Source organism: Pelecanus crispus, chromosome 6 (genome assembly GCF_030463565.1).
Source record: "Pelecanus crispus isolate bPelCri1 chromosome 6, bPelCri1.pri, whole genome shotgun sequence".
Classification (NCBI taxonomy): Eukaryota; Metazoa; Chordata; class Aves; order Pelecaniformes; family Pelecanidae; genus Pelecanus; species Pelecanus crispus.
This window is the reverse complement of record NC_134648.1, coordinates 14,651,767-14,670,031: the sequence shown is the minus strand read 5'-3', so window position 1 is coordinate 14,670,031 and position 18,265 is coordinate 14,651,767. Positions and strand designations below refer to the sequence as shown.

The 18,265-nt window shown below is 38.9% G+C and overlaps 1 protein-coding gene across 1 annotated transcript in view; it reads left to right on the top strand.

Annotated features, from left to right (window-relative positions):
• The window catches only part of TUB (TUB bipartite transcription factor), a 155,712-nt gene that overhangs the window by 107,267 nt on the left and 30,180 nt on the right, over window positions 1-18,265 (top strand). The window contains exons 2-3 of the mRNA XM_075712646.1: window positions 7,741-7,792; window positions 9,216-9,378. Coding sequence (XP_075568761.1) covers window positions 7,741-7,792; window positions 9,216-9,378 — 215 coding nt within the window. The remainder of the gene's footprint in view (window positions 1-7,740; window positions 7,793-9,215; window positions 9,379-18,265) is intronic.

Here is an 18,265-nt window from a genome sequence, read left to right as displayed (position 1 = left end):
GGGCTTCTGGAGACTGGAAGAGACCTCTGGAGTTCTCCAGTCCAATGTCCTGCTCACAGCATGGTCAGCTGTGAGGTCAGACCAGGTTGCTCAGGGCTTTGTTTATTTGGGTCTTGAAAACACCAAAGGCGGAGACTGCACAACCTTTCTGGACTGCCTGGTATTAGAAGGCTGTGATTATGTCTCTCCAAAGCCATCCCTTTTCCAGGCTGAACACGACCAGCTCCCTCAACCTCTCCTCACAGGACAAGTACTCCAGCCCAGCTCCTTGGTTACTCTCCTTTGGGCTTGCTGCAGTTGATCAACATCTTTCTTGTACCAGGAGGCTCAAAACTGCACGTAGTTTTCTATATGGGGTCTCACAAGTGCAGAGAAAAGGCAGGGTGTTAATCACTTCCCTTGATCTAATGCCATGCTCCTGTCAGTACAGCCCAGGGTGCTGTTGGCTGCCTTTGCTGCCAGGGCACACTGCTGGCTTGTGTCCGGCTTGCTGTCCACCAAGAACCCAGGTTCTGTTTGGTCAGACGGTTCCCAGCCTGTATTGTGCAGGGGAATCTTCCTTCCCAGGTGCAGGGCTTTGTGTTTGTCCTTGTTAAATTCCATAAGGCTCCTGTTGACCATTCCGCCAGCCTGTCAGGGTCCCTCTGGATGGCAGCCCTGCCCTGAGGATATTGACTGGTCCCCCCATTTTGTTGTCATCTCTGCAAATGTGATAAGGGTGCATTCAGTTGTCTCCTCCAGGACGTTGATAAAGATGTTATCTCTTGCCCAGGTGCAAGTACTTATCATATGACTGAGGAGGGATGGAAAAGCAAAATATTAACAAATAATGTTCTGCATTGACTTGCTGGAAAAATATAGAGTGCTAAGAAGTCTTTTGTTGTTTCTTTTTAAATCCCCAAAACAGAACTGTTGGACAGACATAATGAATATCATAGGCCTTAAAGTACAATGGACATATAGATAAACCTTACTGAAGCAAATAGGACCAACAATTCAGGAAGGTCTCGTTCATTTACTGATTTTTAAGCTAGTTTGCCAGCCAGGATTTGAAAAGAAAATAAAGCATTTGGTTCTGTAATTATTTGTGCAACTACAAATTCAGTCTCTGCTTTCAGACCCAGCCCTGCAGGCATTACTTTTAGTGCCATTTGGATCATTGGCACAGTGCATGATCCTCTGCCTCTTCTTGTGCTTTGTGGCTGACTGATATTTCTGATACAAATATCTGTGTTCATATTCCTGCCTTTTTTTCCCTATCCTTTTGCTTTATCTCTTTTAGTCTTTTTAAGGGTCTTCAGAACAGCTGCACAGGCAGGGGAGGCAATGCTGTATTCTTGGACAGGCATGCTTTTATCTACTGTGTGAGATTCACAGTGAGACCATTTTATTCCTCTGAAGTTTCACATGAAGAAATGCAGTCTTCATTTCTGCAGCAGTTACAGTGTCTGTACTTTACTGGTCAGTTCAGTGGTAACTGAAGGTGTACCAGTAAAGGTAGGCTGTTGCCTCTCTGCCATGTGAGTATGGCATGGGAGAAATCCAAGAGCTTCTGCTGTTGCTCCTGTTGGCAGTAGAAGGGCAAACTAAGATTGAATGCCTTTGGGCTGCTCCTCAGTGAAGAAGATGGCCAGACTTCTGCTTGCTTAGATGGCCCAGGAAAGAAGTTACTCATTTTACAATAAAGATAGTAGCTGCAGATTTTACTCTACATCAGATGATTGAGCAACTGCTTTGGGGTCAGGAAACCTTGATGATTCCTAGCATGAGGGGAGCCCTCACAGTCTTTCAGAGTGATTTGTTTCATTTAAAAGTCTTTGATTAGGGTGTGTGTCTGATATAATAATGTTCTCCCAAGAGGCTTCTGGTGAGCTCAGCATATGGCATACATGGGGGAGCCAACTTTATTTTATGTGGGGACTTGCAAGTGTTGGGACTCTGTAGAGATTGCTGGCTTCACTGGTTTGGAATTCACTGAATTTCACTTCTTTGAAGAACCTAACTGTATGCCATTCTTTTTGGAGCATGACTTCAGCCTGCAGGTCCCTGACCCTGTTAATGGGCTTTTACAGTAGCATTTCATCAGTGCTGCTGGAAAGCTTGTTCCTAAAGGCTTAACAGTAACATTATCCAGAGCAGTTGGGTTTTATGGAACTACAGAGACTTTATGGAAGCATAGAGATTATAGAGAAGTGTAATTGGGTGACTATGACAGATGGTATCCAATAAGCCAAGTGCTATCTCTTTGCAGGAATTTTATTTCATATGTTTTTAGAGACTTTGTAATGTTCAAACGGCACATTGCACCCATTCTTGTCCTTTTGAGTCAGCCTTGTTCTAAAAGTTTCCATAACCTGCTTCTCTTAACACAGCAACATACCAGCTTTCTTCACAGCAAGAGCGCATGGAAAAGATCTGAGTGATCTTGAAGATAGTCTGGTATGGTGTATTTTTTTTCCCTTTCTATCCGTTTTGATCATCCGTTGTTTTTGAATTGCAGTTGATAGTATGGCAGAAGAAACTTGAGATGAAAATATCTCCTCTAATTTTCTATTGCTTCTCATTTAGTGTTGTAAGTGGGAATAATATTTTCTTATCCGATTCCTCATCTTTTTGTAATGTGAACTGTTTGTTTCAGTTGTTTTCCCTGACTATGTACATTCATTTTGCTTGTGCAAAATTCCCTGATTTCACGCAGAGTTTTTGGGTGCTGCTGTTAGTAATGTATTATCATGAAGCAGCAGAAAGAGAAAATGCAAGGGTGACACTTTTAAACAATGTATGAAAGTTTAGTGGCAGTATATGTCTTCACTTGTTTGACCAGGAACACTTTTTACGCAATTAGTGCTGGGCTGCAGAGATGTGATAGATGTGATTTTGGACCTTTGTCCTGGTAAAAAAGGTATTGTCATGGAAAATGTTCCTTTCTGAAGCAGTGTCAGGAAGGAACAAGAACATTGCCTCATTTGTCAGGCAGAAACAATAGAGCAACTTTACTGTGTCAGACTTTTTCTTTTAAAAAAATAAATAACATCAGTGACTACATGCATCTTGCACATTCTAATTGAAAACATTTCTTCTTAGTTATTTTTTCTTGCAATGGCTTACTGAAATGTGAGCAGTTTGCATGTTCAAAGAGTAAATGTGAAGTACTTGCTGTGAAATGTGTTGTTATTTGAATTAAGACTTTTCCGATTTTACTTAAATTGAAATCAGTCCATGTGGAATTACAGTAAAACATAGCAAGATGTTGATTTACAGAAGCTCCTGCCTTCATCTCAGAAGTAAATTGTGGAGCTTCATGTAATCATGAAGCTTCATCCTTAAAACCTGATTGGTCTTGGGTTTCTCTCTAAATTATTTTTAAGGAATACTGATTATGAAGAATTTAGAATACTAAAATTCTTTCTTACATTTTTGTCTTCATTATGACATGCAGCAGTATAGAAAGCCTGGTTATTTTTGTGTAAATTGAATTTAATGTTGAAACTGCCTCTGTGAAATAGATTTTGTGTCTTAAAAGGTGGTATGAAAATTAACGCTTTGACAAAAAGTATTTCCCTTCAGAAAATAGGAGGTGGGGATATTTGAATCAAGTGCCATGTTTAAAAAGTGAAAATATGCTATCTAAATTTAATACATAAGTCTCTGTGAGCCTTGGTCCAGGCTGCTAATATGAATCTTTAACATATATAGGCTTGACTTCTTAAGCCCAACATCCAGTAAGCTCTAATGGGTGGGTTGCTCGAGTTATGTATAGATGGATGGGTCTTCTCTGGAGGAAATATATCCAAGCTCTGATTTGTTAACTGAATTTGGACTAGACTGTTACTGCAAAACTGAAGTGCTGTTTAAAAACTTATATATGGTGTAAAATTGCTTTTTGTTTTAAATGGGGTCAAAGCCATAGCTAAGATGCCAGGTGGATACATGATACTTGATCAAACAGGAGTAAAAATGAACCTTGCTGGATCTTCAGGATGCTTCAGCGTGCTCAGCAGATTGCTAATATTGCAGATTGCATTCTCTTCAATAATTCAATTTTCATGAATTATAAAGTTATATTTCTCTATTAAGAATGACTGAGTTTCGTGCTGCTGCTGGGATTTTCTAGCATCACATCAAACATGTAGGCAGAATTGTTCTAACAGCCTTGCTCTCTATGAGATTTTTTCCTGTAGTGGTCCTGCCATGTTACAGCCATAGCTTTTCCACTGTACCGGGCCTTTACTGTCTGACCATCCAACTGGTCAGTTGTTTGGACCACTGAGCAACAAAACCATGGCCAGTTCTGAAACTGGGCAGGATAGGCTGGGTCCTCACCATGTGCACAACTCTTCCAGAGCAAAGAGCGATTGATTTTTTTTTTCTTTTCTAAGACCAGGAAGAGCAAAGGCTGTGCTTCTGCCTCTAGACTTGTGTTTTCTAAAGAAAGAATAGGGTAGGTTCTCTGGATTTCAGCTCTTGGACCCTGAAACATCTGTCAGAGTGCATGGGCTGCCAGAGGCTGTGGCAAGATCGTCTGCTAAATCTTTCTGCAAGGCTTCACTGAAGTGTGAGAAAGGGTCAGTGGTGGTTACACACTTACGTTTCAGAGTCTGCTGCAGATGTTTTTGAAGGCACCAAGAGTTGAGGGCCTGATGGAATTGCTACAGAAACAAAGCTATTTATTCACCCATCCATTTATTTATTTATTTATTTATTGAAGGCCTGGTGTCCCTTAATGGCAAATCTTGGGAGTCACCCAGTCTCAGGAGAGTTCTTCCATTGAAGATCAGGGAATGTGAAATATTGGCTATAATCGGAAACTCCAAGATCCACAAGTCCTGTAGAAAATATTGACAAAGTACACTGTCTAGAACTAGAGTGCTCAGCTGTTCTAGCAGAAGAATATGTAGGTTAAATTGGATCCTCTTTTTATTTGGACTTGCGTAATGTTTATTTAGGCATCAAGAAAGGACAGAACTGCAGCTTTTCACTGATACTGGCATTGAGTAACTGTTAAAATAGGCAGAGTTGATGGTAGTGAAATTACTTTTAAGGCTAAGGCCTTTCTTACACCATGGAGGATTCAAGAGTGGTGTGTCTGTCTGGTGGGAGTAAGGCATTCTAGTCCAAGTCCAGTAATCTGGAGGGTGCAAGAATTGTTGAAATAACTGTATTCTATTGAACCTCGGTATCATTGAAGAAAGCTGGAGTTCAATTTTAGTTGTTGAATGTTATGGCTTAAATAAGGCAAGGCTTGTAGTTAATGCATATTTACACAAGGATAGTGGAAAACAACCCAGAACTTCATATTTTATAAAGTGAGAGAATGAAGGACCTGGAAGTTCCAGATGAGCTTGTCAGCTGGTTTTCAAGGCATGCTGCTTTTGGTGTCAGCTTTGATTGCATATATTCAGAGGCTTTAAAAACGTCTTGCAGTAGAAGGGCAATATGGAGAGGTGTTGTAGCATTACAGCATCCACAGTATTTGGATGGAGGTTCATTTTTTTGGCAGTCCTTTGGTGTGTCTGATAGTTGCTTTGCATTCATGGAATGCTGAATCAATGCAAATCACACTCTTCGTCTGACTGCTGTTTGCTGTGGTGTTACTTAAACTGCCATGTTTACCATGGTAAGGTTGGGCATAAAGAGACCTGAGGGACCCATGCTTGTTTACCTGAACCTGAATTTAGTTTGTTGTGGCTTCCCAGGGAATTGCAGGTAAGGTTTAGAACCCGACCGAGGATACTTCACTGCTCCCTTGTTCCGTGCAGTGTGTTATGCCAGGATACAGTGTGATGGGAAAGCAGAGGAAGCTAGAGTCATCCGGAGCACTTAGACACCTTGTCTGTGATACAGAATTTAGAATTATAGCCAATCCAGCATAATACTGAAAACCATTATATTCACATAAAGATAATTACTGAACTGGTAGTTTATGGGAATGTCTGAGATGTGTATATATAGCTCATTTAACATATCTGAGGGAGTCAGCATAGTCTGATTTATAAAGCAGAAGATGAGAAGAGATCAGAGTTTTCTCCTTAGCTCTGCAAATGACTGCTGGAGTGGAGCAATATTGGCTCTTGACCTCTCTGGGTATTACATCTGTATATGCATTTCTGCCTCTGCAGTTCTTGTGGTCTGTGTTAGCATCATTACATGGTTTGGCTTTTTTCAAGCATTGTCTTAAATGAGGAGGATTTGTTCAGGCCATTAAGCCTGAAACTTTACACTTAGGCATCTTTTACTCAATTGTTTGGCCAAAGATAGCCGTTTGGGTAATTTTACTTTCTAGCAGCGCAGCTAATATGTATTCCAGTTGTAGTGAAGCACTCTTGGAAAAAACCCGATATTGTATACCATGGAAGAATGTGTGTCTTCTTTTTTATAACTTGTTTCTGTCATTTATCAAATGAAGAATGCTTGGTGCAAAGCAGAATATTTTTGTGAGTGTGAGGGTTTTTTTCTTTAATTTTTTTGTGGACTGTGAGTAATGCCTTACCCCTGCAAGAGACTGTGTAATTTCATACCTGAGGGACTTGTACAGCATATTTTCATTCTGTGGAACATCAGCCTTTTGTAACATATAACGTGAGTATAAATTGTAAAAGTCTGATGCTACCAATAATGCCAAGATAGGTCTTTGGTAATGCTGGCATTGGAAAGGTGGCATTCTGCATGCCTTTATTAGCTGTTCTATCTAACTCTACTATAATGTTACTGTCTCCTAAAGAGTATATATTAATACATGGGAAGTCACGTTTTTTATGCAGTTTCCTTTGCTATACAGTTTGGTTATATGTAGGTCAGAATCCAGGTTCATTTGTCCTGGACTTTTTCTTTTTTCTTTTTGATTGTTAAGAGTCATTATAAAAAAGGGGCTAATAATTTATAAAAATATGTTGTAAGAGAAAATGAATTCTACTTGTAGATTTTTTTTTTTGTTTTATAGAACTATTTTCCTTGTAGATGATATATTACAGTTTAAAAGATTTAATTATCTATGTTCAATGTTTAACCATAACATTCTTACAATAGAGACCTTTGTTCTCCAGAAAAATAAAGTGTAGTCAGTAGTTTGATAAAATACTTCACAAAAGTAATTTTCTCATCTCAACGCCATTAGTTTTTAACATCTAATTAATGAAAATGATTGAATGTGCAGAAGCTAATCTCCCAACTAGCAACAATTAGCAGAAAGAAATATGGCAGTGCACAATACTGTTTGTCTTGCCATTCTCTAAATGTTGAAATGCATGGCAATCACTGTGACTTTTCAGATATTCAGGAATAAATTCTGGTTTTCAGTGTGCAAAAGATTAGACAGCTAATTTTCCTAATGTAATTTTAAATACTGCTGAGTTGCTAAGCAGCTCTCTTACACTTCTCACTTTTTATATGCTTTATAGGCAAATTTTCAATCAAACCCCGTTGCTGTATACATTGACATTTTGCATTAGAACACAGTGGAGAAGCAAACAAGCTATAAGACTGTGGATTTTGCATTTCTTTGTGAACTGGCTGAATATATATTTTTATTGAAGTTTATGTGAACCAGAGTGTTTCTGGTTTTCATGGACTGCATTTAAATTCTCTTGAGCCAACTTTTGCACGCTAGGGCACGCAAACTTCCATGGAACATAGTGGGAGTTTTGTATGGATAAGTCCTGCAAGAGTTTGCTCTGGTGACTGCTGTTAGGTGTTGTTTTGAGTGATAAATTTGTTCCAATTACGTACTCTTTGTCCTTGCAGTGTTCTGGATGATGAGGGGAGCAGCCTGCGTCAGCAGAAGCTTGACAGGCAGGTAAGATTTTGGAGGGGGACCTGCTTGCTCTCTGAAGTCTAGATCTTGGAGTAATGAAGTCACTGACATATATCTGGTAATTGACAGAAAATTGCATCCCTGATTAAGGAATACCAAAGAGAGGTCTGTGGAGGTTACAGCTTTCTTAGGAGTATAACTTCCATGGAATTTTTTCTTATGACTGTGGTTTGAGTGATTCTCATTTCCACTGCATTGGACTTGTTTTAAGCTGATGTACAATGTATTTGTTACCCCTTTGATGGACCAGAGGACAAGATGTTCCGGCAGACATGCCAGCCAACGGAGGTTTACCACAAATTTTTTACGTATTTTCCTTTTCGTTCCATGGATTTAGCCCTTGTGCCGGTAAACTGGTGGCACTGTGTGCTATGTTGCCTGTTTTGCTACTGTATTCCTACACGACTTGTACAAGGAAGTGATTCAGAATCTTTCCCATGAAATTTCAGGAAATTTTGCCATCAAGTATTAATGGGGTTTGAGGTTTCCACTTTGTCTTTGATTTTTCTGTGGTCCCCTTTTCACAAAACTTTGTCACATTTATAGTTAAACCTTGTGAGTTTAATTTTATGTTTTTCCATACATTTCTTCTCCCATTGTTTTATCAGCTTGCATGTCTACCTGCATCTTATGTTCCAATTCAAGTACTTTCTATTTGTGCCATAATCCTGTACTAGATTCTGATCATTTTGAAGTCATGTTGAGGTGTTCTACACAACTTATGGAGCTGAAAGAGTCCACTCTCCATTCTTGTTCTTCAGTTTTAGCCCATCTCCTTTCTAAAAGCAAAAAAATCACTGTACAGGAGCAGGGAAATGGTAAGGTAATGGATAAGTAAAACTAACAGTTCAGTTCTCTGAGGTTCTGAAAGAGGGCTGAAAGAGAGAGGTGCCTATGGTGCCATCGGATGCTGAAGGTTTTGGTTTTCAGCAGGTCTAGCTCAGAAATTCAAATGTTTAATTAAAGTTCATCTTGTATAGCTGTTAAATTAGGCTCATGTCCAGCATTATCACTGATTCTAATTTGCAGATTACCTGCTTTTAATTTACAGAAACTTAAATTGGCATCTCTGCCTAATGCCCTTGCTTACCCTCCCATTGCTTCACAGCCAGTACTCTCACACTGTTGTTTTCCCAAGGGTAATTTCCAAGCAAGCTCTGATAGCTAGTAGACTGCTCAGAAAGATCTATTTTAATTATTTGCTGTTTTCAGCAGAAGGTATTTTAGCAGTGAGTTGGTTGTGGTTTTTTGTAAAGATTTCCTATAACCCGATACCCCAAAATCCCACTTGCCAACTGCTGCCACTGGAAAACTGGAGAAGATGTAAAGGTATCCGTTGTTTTTCATCATAGATTGCTACTGTTTGGAGTCCAGTAACAAATGCTTTTCTTTGTACTTTCCTCAGCGAGCATTGCTAGAACAGAAGCAGAAAAAAAAGCGCCAGGAGCCATTAATGGTTCAGTCCAATGTGGACAGTCGCACAAGAACACGCAGAATGAAACATTCGGAAGAACAAGCACCATTGGTTGAATCGTATCTTAACAGCAACAGCAGCACCATATATCACGGTATATGAATATGATCTATTGCATGTGTATTTACTGCAAGTCATAGTATGATGTTCTCCATGTTAAATTTATGCTGATGAGAACAAAGGTGGTTGTTTTGGATTTTTTAGTAAATAGTTGATATCCTTCACTTGTGTTTGGGAATAAAAACATCAGAATTTGAAATGGTAGCCTAACAGAAGGGAGCAAGGTAAGTAGCTACCATTTCAGTGCTACAGGGAAGAGAGAGTGTCTTGTCCCTTCTGCCATGAATATTTAAGTGTCTTCAGCCTTGGTTCCTACTGAAGTAAAGCTTATGCTGTTCCACTCTGTATTTCTCTGTACATAATTTTGCTTAAGCCTGACAGTGTTAATGATAAATTTGAAACCTGTTAACTAATTTCAGCTAAGTTTGAATATAATAATTTCGAAGATACTGTGTTTCTGCAAGATTCATTAAAATAGGTGAGTAGGTAGAGAAGAACATCTCAAGTTTGTACAATGTGGTCTGCACTTTCTTATTAAAGATTACAGAATCCAGAAGGGACAGAGACACTTCAGGTATCACAGCCATAGGGAAAAAATTATAATGCCATTTCTGTATTGTTAGACTTCAAAGAATTTAATAATCAGAAATAAATTCTAAGGAAACCAGTCATTACTTAGTTTTGTGCTCATAAGGCCCATGCTTGTTGGCCCCCTAATGAGGTAGGTGCATACTTCTCCTCAGGATTTCCAAGAGGGAAGCTTGGGTAACCCTTGTTCAATATTGTGTCTCTCGTAGATCTTGTTCCAGGTTGCTAACACCTCCAAGAGTTGTAGAGAACGGTAATTTTCAATTTTTCTTGTTTTACAGATCATGAAGTCAAATTTGATTCTTAAGGGGTTCATAAGCCTCAGTAGCAAAAGACTTCCTTCCCTTAGTATTGATGGGTATGTGCTACACAGAATTAGTACAAGGGAAAAAAGAGGGTAGAGGACATGAGCTGAAATCTACTGGTACTGGGAATGCAGTTGGCTGTTTTCAAGTTGGGCATGCTACTAGCTGGCAGGGTACTTAAGGTTTAATGTCTAAAACCCAAAACCTGAGATGCCTTTGTGAATCTACTTCTGGAAAAAAACCCAAACCAACCAGTATCCAAGTCTTAACAAACAAACAAAAACTTAATTCATCATTCAATTCCAATCTCTATCAAGTATACTGCATGTGCTATACTTTTCGTCTGCCCTTTTATTTAATTTTCAGTTGGTGGTCACATCTTTCAACAAGGTGATGGCAGGTATTTACTGGACTAATCGTGCTGTGAGAAGTGCAGGTTTCAGAGTTTCTACCCCAGTTTGCAACTGGTGGAATTTTTTGGTGGTGGTAGAGCTACAGAATTTATTGTTAGAAACTGGAAGTTGCTTTAATTAAATGTTAAGGCTTCATTAATAATGGACCTTTTTTTATCTTGCTTCAGCAAGCAGATAGGTGAATACCATAATTGGTTTCAGGTAGAGAGTTATTTTTTCTCTTAGTATTATTTTAATTGTGTTTTTCTAGTAAATATTAAAAGCGTTAATAATATTCTCTCTCTTTACTGTCTTTTTCTCAGGGTCTGGGAAGAAAATTTTTAAGAGGAAACTAAATTTCTTTCCAGTCTGACCTAAGAATTTGGTTTAGCATAGAATTTGAATTTGGTTTTTTTAATTTTTTAGTCAGAGAAAACAGAATTTTTCTCTTTCCTCTTGCACTCAATAGCTTATGAAAGGTACAGGACTGTTCTAACAAATAGTATCTTATGGTACAGAGGTGCCATCGTATACTAAACGTTCTGTATTGTCAGTTGAACAAGGGTTTAATTTTCACAGATCAGAGAAACAGACCTTATTGTCCCAGAAATGATAGCAAATTTCATATCTGCACTAACTGAGCTAATTTTGCAACAGTGTGCACCAGAGTGGACTTTCTGACTTAAGTGAGATTAACTGTGCTCTTAAGGTAAAAGTGAGCCTTCCTGTAATGTTATACAACACCATTTGCTGGAATACTTACTAATTTATTCTCCTTAAATAAGTTTATTCTCAGTTTCTCTCTCAAACCCCTTCAAGATCTCACAAGGTTTCAGAGAAGCAAAAACGTACAATAATGTGTCTCATATTCAACCCAAGTTTGTTAATCCCGGGGGCCAGCTGTCCTTGTAATAAACTGTGCAGTTAGCAAAAGCCAACTTAGGAGAATTTAATTACATAGTAAAGTGGTTTATTGCCTTGTAAAATCCTTTGTTAGGAATGTTGCTTTTGAAAATATTGTAAGAACTCCAGAGTGTCCTTCTTTGGTGTGGTCTTCCCTGGGAATGTGCTTAGTGTCTTAGGTTACGCTGTTTGCATGGTACATAGTTAGGTTTTGATGGCCATTTTTAACTATAGTATTCAGCTTCAGGGTTGGCACTTTTTTCACCTTCAATGGAAACATTTGTATGTGGGAGTGTCGGATGCATGAGACAGCTGGGCTGTTTCTAAAGAACTATTCTGCTCTTTTCCGTTCATTTGTTTCTGTTATGGGCATGCTGATCTTAAGTTAAGAATGACTCTTTGATGGGAGTTGATGGTCTACTGAATGAACTACATTGCTTGGATGAGCATGTTTGTGAAATCAATTCGTGTACTGCAAATGCTACAAAAAGAACACTTCTTTCCACCTATCATCTTCCTCTACTCTCTTTTTTCCCTTGTACTAATTCTGTGTAGCACAAAAGTACTTGTTGATTTCAAGAAATAATTGGATGCCTGTGTGGAGATATCTCTATAGTACTTTGAGCAAAGTAGGTCAGAGATAACATCTCAGCAATTCTGAGATGTTAGGCTTTCTATGCTGGGAAATTTTCTTTCATACATTGCCATAGCTTGTTCCGATGCAGTTATCTGTGCTGCAGTGGTTCCCTGTTGGGCAACTCTACTCTGGAATAAAAACTCATTTCATTCTGGAATAATTGTCAGAGTGTGGAGTAAAAAGTCAAAGTCACTTTTGTTCTGGAATAGAACATCGGCCTGGTGAACTATTTGTAGGTAGATACAGTGGAACAGCACATTTCACTAGTTAAGCTGATCATAAGTTTTTCCACGTAACGGAGTCCTTGGCTGCTTTTGAACCTCTGCAGGGAGCTGCAGGATGATTGTTGCCAGTCCTCTCGCTGCGTATGTATTTTGCTTCATCTAGCTTGGAGCTGAACGGAAGTGCAAATAAATCTAAGATGCAATTGGATGGAGGGATATTAATTATGGGCTGTGATTGAGCTCAGCAGGGGCAGCTTACAAAGGGGTAATACAGATGTGGCTTTCCTACACTTGTGTTGCTCAGGATTGAAGATGCTGGGACCAGTTTAATTCAGCATGAAACTGAGCAGGTACAGGGCTCTTCTGAGTTTCTTTTTTGTTAGTTTAATAAATAATGAAATGGCTCTGCTGAGAGCCTGTCTCTGCAGAGTAAGGAGGAGTATTGCCAGGATCACCATACTTTTTCCTAGGTACCTTCAGAGCAGTGAGGTGACATGTTGGTAGGATGAAACGGTATCTCTGTTCCCTGCCAAGTGTTACTAGCAATTCCTCTGGGTGCCATGAGACTTCTAAGGAGATGGGTGCCCTTCCGCTGAGGAAGTGGCTCTGCAGAATTCACCACAAGTGAATGCACAAGTCTCCAGACAGATCATTTCTTAGTTCTTGCCCATGTTTCACCTGCAGGTAAAAGTTTTCAGATACTGTAGCTTGTAAATGACTTGCATGTAGTATACCTTTTAAAAACCTTTTCATTGTTGGCATAATGCCTATTAACTAATAACAACAAAAGTATTTGAGTTATCTGCATGAACTGACATGAATTAGGTTGAACAGGCCAACCCGAGATAAAATGAATCCTTGGCACTCTGGTCCATGAGTGGTTAGTTTGAGCTCAAGTATTAGCCAGTGGTAACGCAGTGCTTGCCTGTCAGCATCTGGAGATCAGGTAGGACCAAGCATGCAGGAAATTGCTTTTGTTACTTGGAAAGGATTATAGAGATATATTTCATGGGAACAGAACCTCTTGTTCTATAGTCTGTGTATCTAGAACATATGCACGGTGGTAGAAGTAGTGTCATGGCAGCATTTCTAGATAAGTCTGGGACAGAGCTGAATATATGGAGGTAACAGAAAGCGTTCATGTAAAATGATGAATGCAGTGTCCTTTTTGTTTTTTCTTTTTCTTTTTCTTTTGTTTTTGCCCCCCTCCCCCGCCCCCCCCCCCCCGAAATGGAGGTATTAATATAGTTTTGGGACCACACTTGTAGGTTAGATCCTAAATTATCTGCTTGCCATTTCAAGCAATAGGTATCCTTCCATTAACTTCCATGATGTTGGCTCCAGTTGTTACTATTACAAATAATGCCTCTCTCGTAGTACCAAATACAACTTCATTGCTGTTTCGTCATTATAAATAGCATAATAAGAACCAATAACAACATTTTGTATTACTATTAAGTTTACTTGTATATAAAAGACAAAAAAAAAAATTATTCACTGGAATAAATTTAATCCTTCTGTGTAGGAGAGATCACTTACAAATTGCTTTGTGTTCTCTTTCTTGTGTTCTCGTTTATTTTCAATTCGGTGTCCTTCATGAGGACATATTGCTACCTGTTTGTTTAAAGTTTTTATTAAATTTTGCTTGCCATTCTGTATTGCCTCACAGTCATATCTGCTGGTTTGTTTTCATGTATCTCTGCACCGCTTATTTTGTGAAATTTGTTGAAAACCTGAACAAACATTTTAGCCTGATATGACATTGCAAAAGTCTATTATGAGTACAGTTCTTTTCAATCTGGATTGCAAATACATACGGAGTGTTCCTGGAGCCAAGTAGCATGCAGAGATACACTAGTTACTGCAACAATTTAATTACATTATTTAATTACATTTAATGCAAATGATGAAGGCCCGTTTTTGCAAAAAAATGAGAATAGTAATTTTACTTCTGTGAAAATGGTGAATTTCCATTGGGGAGTGATTTTTCTTTTCACAGCACTGAGGAAGGCAGTGATTTGTATGAGTGCCAGATATGCTTTCATTAATATTACCATACTTTGTTGCAGCTGCGGCTTTTTTTTTTTTTTTCCAAAGACTTGAAGTTAAAAATGTTTTCAATTAGGTACTCTCAGAGTAATTTTCATGGCAACTTCCAATTTAGAGATTTAGATTAACCATGTGCAGAAAGGCAAAATTACTTTCTTACTTCTCTCCTTTGACATTTGGCAGCACATCTAGATGCAATGGTTGTGTGGTGTGTTGAACAGACTTCTGATGACAAGTCATAGCTCTAGATTGTTAAATTTGACGTGTCGTTCTGCTCCTTTACCATGAATGATGAGAGAGAGTTTTCTGATGACTATCAAGCTGCCAACTTTACAGGATGACATCAGTTAACCATTCATTTAAAAACCCATATATTTGCGTGTTCATCAAAACAGTGTCTCGCAATCCCTGTTTTCCACCGACCTTGAAATGAGAAGGTATTAGTTTATTTTTTGAAGATAGCAAGGAATATTCTGTGCACCAGACTATTAATACTGAGAGATCAGGCAGCACTCCAAGTATCATGAGGGCAAAATACTTAACTTTCAATAAGCATATCTTCTGAAATCTCCCTTTCAGCCGCAGGCTCTTCACCTTTATCCTTTAAAGCATCTTTTTGATTTATCAGCAGTCCTTACTGCACTAGTACATTTCCAAAATAAACAAACTAACCCTGCTGCAACCATCAGAGAGCAGCAGGTAGCAAGTGGTTTAGAGGTCTTTTTGCGGTTCTTGGTACTGAAAGATTTGAGAAGGAAGTTTAGAGGCAATTGCTCACAGCTGCTTGAAAAACTCCCTTCTCTTTGCTTTAAAGTATATTTACTGTCAGTTACCACTTCACAACTAGCCATTATTTTCTGTCCTCTGACAGTCTCAGTGCTGGGGAGCAGCAGGGGCCAGGAGGTGAGGGTGACCCCAGCACGGGCAATGCCCTTGCAGATGGGGTGCCATCCCACAGGCTTTGAACATGGTGGGCAGAGCTGGCCGCTGCTAACGGGATCCTCAGAAGTCCCAGACGTGGCACGGGATGAACTGGGGCCAGGGCCCTCCGGGGTGGCAGTCAGGGCGGAAGGGAGATGGGGCCAGGAGACAGGGCTGCAGGGTACATAGGAGGGGTCCATTTTGCTGATGAGCTACCTACAGCGTAGTGCCAGGGTCCTCCCAGGAGGCAGGGCTGGGAAGCAGCACGCCTACAGCATAGCCCCAGGCTGAGCTGAAATAGAGCCCGTGGCCCATGGGCAGGGTGGGGGTAGAAGCCCCCAGGGAGGCTTGTCAGGGCAATTAAAGCCTATTCATGCCCTCAGGGCCCTGATACACAAAATAATTATGTAATTTCTTACTGTCCCTAATCTTCCTGGCATAGGTTTTTCATGGATATTTTTATCTTTCCTTATCAGTTGTCCGCTTTCCCAAAGAGTCTAATTCATTGCTATTAACTCTCTGTTTCACATGCTCCCTTTTCTTTCCACCTTCCCCGGGGCCAGACAGCAGATATATGGGGGTTAAGAAGAATCTTTTGTTTAATTCCTTCCTTTGTTCTTTCTGAGGAAATCTTACAGCAATGAGCTTTTGATAATGTCCTTAAGCAGCACCACGTTCTCAGGTACACTTGTTCCTTTTTTTCTGAGCCTGTTCACATTCAGTTTCTCTTATGCGTATTTTCACCTTTGTAAAATCAGCCTGATCAACACACCAGTGTTAGATATGTGAACTGCAAGGAGCCAGAGGGAATTTATGGGCAATATGATTTTCTGGGACTCTGGAATCTGACTGTAAATTATTAGTTGCAGGGTTAATGCCTTTGATTATAAGCATTTTGAAGTAGAAATCACATCTTGGTATGTGATTAAATAGTACCTAACATACCAGAGTCCTTGCCCTAATTCAAGCCCTTGTATTTAACTAATTTTATTGTTTATATAAAACTAATAAAAATAGAAAATAGACTGGGTTTGCCCATCCTCAGAATGCTTCTCATATAATCCAGTATCTTTTAGATGATTGTAGAAATGCTAGACCAGTTCAGCATCTAAGTTGATCAAATAAAGCAATAATGAACAGCAGCCCAAATAAGCAGCAAGTTTCACTGAGGCTAGAACTTTACAAAGTAAAATAGCAAGCCATTCTTATAGTGAAACACAAGAGCATCTCAGGCAACAGTAAGAAAAGGACAACCAATTTGCATTGATTTGTTAAGGTACACCCTGACTGAACTGTGGTTTATCTTTCTTTGCATGATACTCGCTGGATTTCACTTTTGCTGTTGAGAGGACATAGGTAAATAGAATTAATATTTGCCTTATACAGTTGAGCTCATGATTTGCATCACATACCTCATCCTCTGGCTCAGCCTCTTTCTTATTAAGGTGTTTTCCAGACAGGCTGCACAAATTTTTAATGTATCCATTTAAAAAAATCTTTCTATGATTTTTCACTTGCTTCATTCTTCGCATAATGTACTGATCAAAACCACTTTTTTTAGCACATGGCATTTTTATGTGATAGAGCTAGGGATTGCTAAGTTATGATTCACAGATCCTTTTTTTTTGTTTGTTTCTTCCTCTAAGATCATAAGAATGTACAAGCACTCATAAAAAAAAAAAGGTCATGCAAATAAAAAAAAACAAAAAAACCACCCTGCATTTTCATTGCATGCTACTTGGAAACTAATTTCCTCTGTGAACATCTCATCATGAAGGCCAGATGGAAAAACATGCTTTTCATTTTCATTCACTGGAATATATGTGGATAACTATCTTTCAATATTTTTTTCAATTCTGTGTTATCTGCATCACAGATTATTCACTCACAAATTGCATCCTTTTGTTTGATTGTGCATTGTAGCTTTATCCCTCTAACATGCAGTGTTGTCCAACGCAGAACTGGTTCATGGGAGAGGCTTCTTGTTCCCAGTTTTAGCAGTTAGACCATTGGTGATGCAACGGAAAGCCGGGACACTGCCCTTCTCTGCTTTGATGCAAGTCCTTCTACACTCATGTTATATTATGTTAATAGACTATTTGTTTGTTGTTCCTCTTTTCTTTTCAGCTCAGATCCTGAATTAATATTGCAATCTGTGCTCTTTTCTGTGTCCCCAAAAGTATTTTTTTATAATACTGTATTGAGGTTAGTAGTCAGTACTTGATTTAATGAACGTGGATGAATAACACTAAAATTAAAATCATGTCATTGTTTTATTTGAAAGCTTGCCATTTATCTCAAAACTATTTCTTACAATTTATGAATCCAAATGAGAAGGCAACACCAGATCTGAGAGTTCAGCGTTATTTGCTGTTTGGAATTCTGTCTCACAACAACACATGCTCCTCCATTTTTGTCTCATCTAAATGCAAATTATATTACAAACAAATAATGCTAATAGAAAAGGAAAATCTGTGGGGTTTTTTTAAGTGAAGATTTTAATAATTTGGGATGGGGCACATGGTGTGTTGGGCTAGATTTTCAAAAGAAATCTATTGGTTAAGATAACTATGAATACGGATTTTTAAAGTTGCCTAAATTTCTTTTTCTATTGAAATTAATGCATTTTTGAGTGACAGTCTTTGAAACTCCATCCCTGTATAGCTGCATTTAAGGTTCTTAATTTATTTGTCCTGTGCTGCTGCTATCATTGTTTTTAACTTTTTAACATCCAGCTAAGTACGTAATCATATTGTCATGTCAGTGAATATTATCTAGGGAGGCCAGTTTATCTCATTTTCCTTATTCAGGCTTTCTTGCAGGGAACTGTAAATTGCTTTATGGGGCTATCTAGAGTCTGTGGAAAAGGAGGTTAGAGTTTGTCTCAAGGTTCCCATCCTGC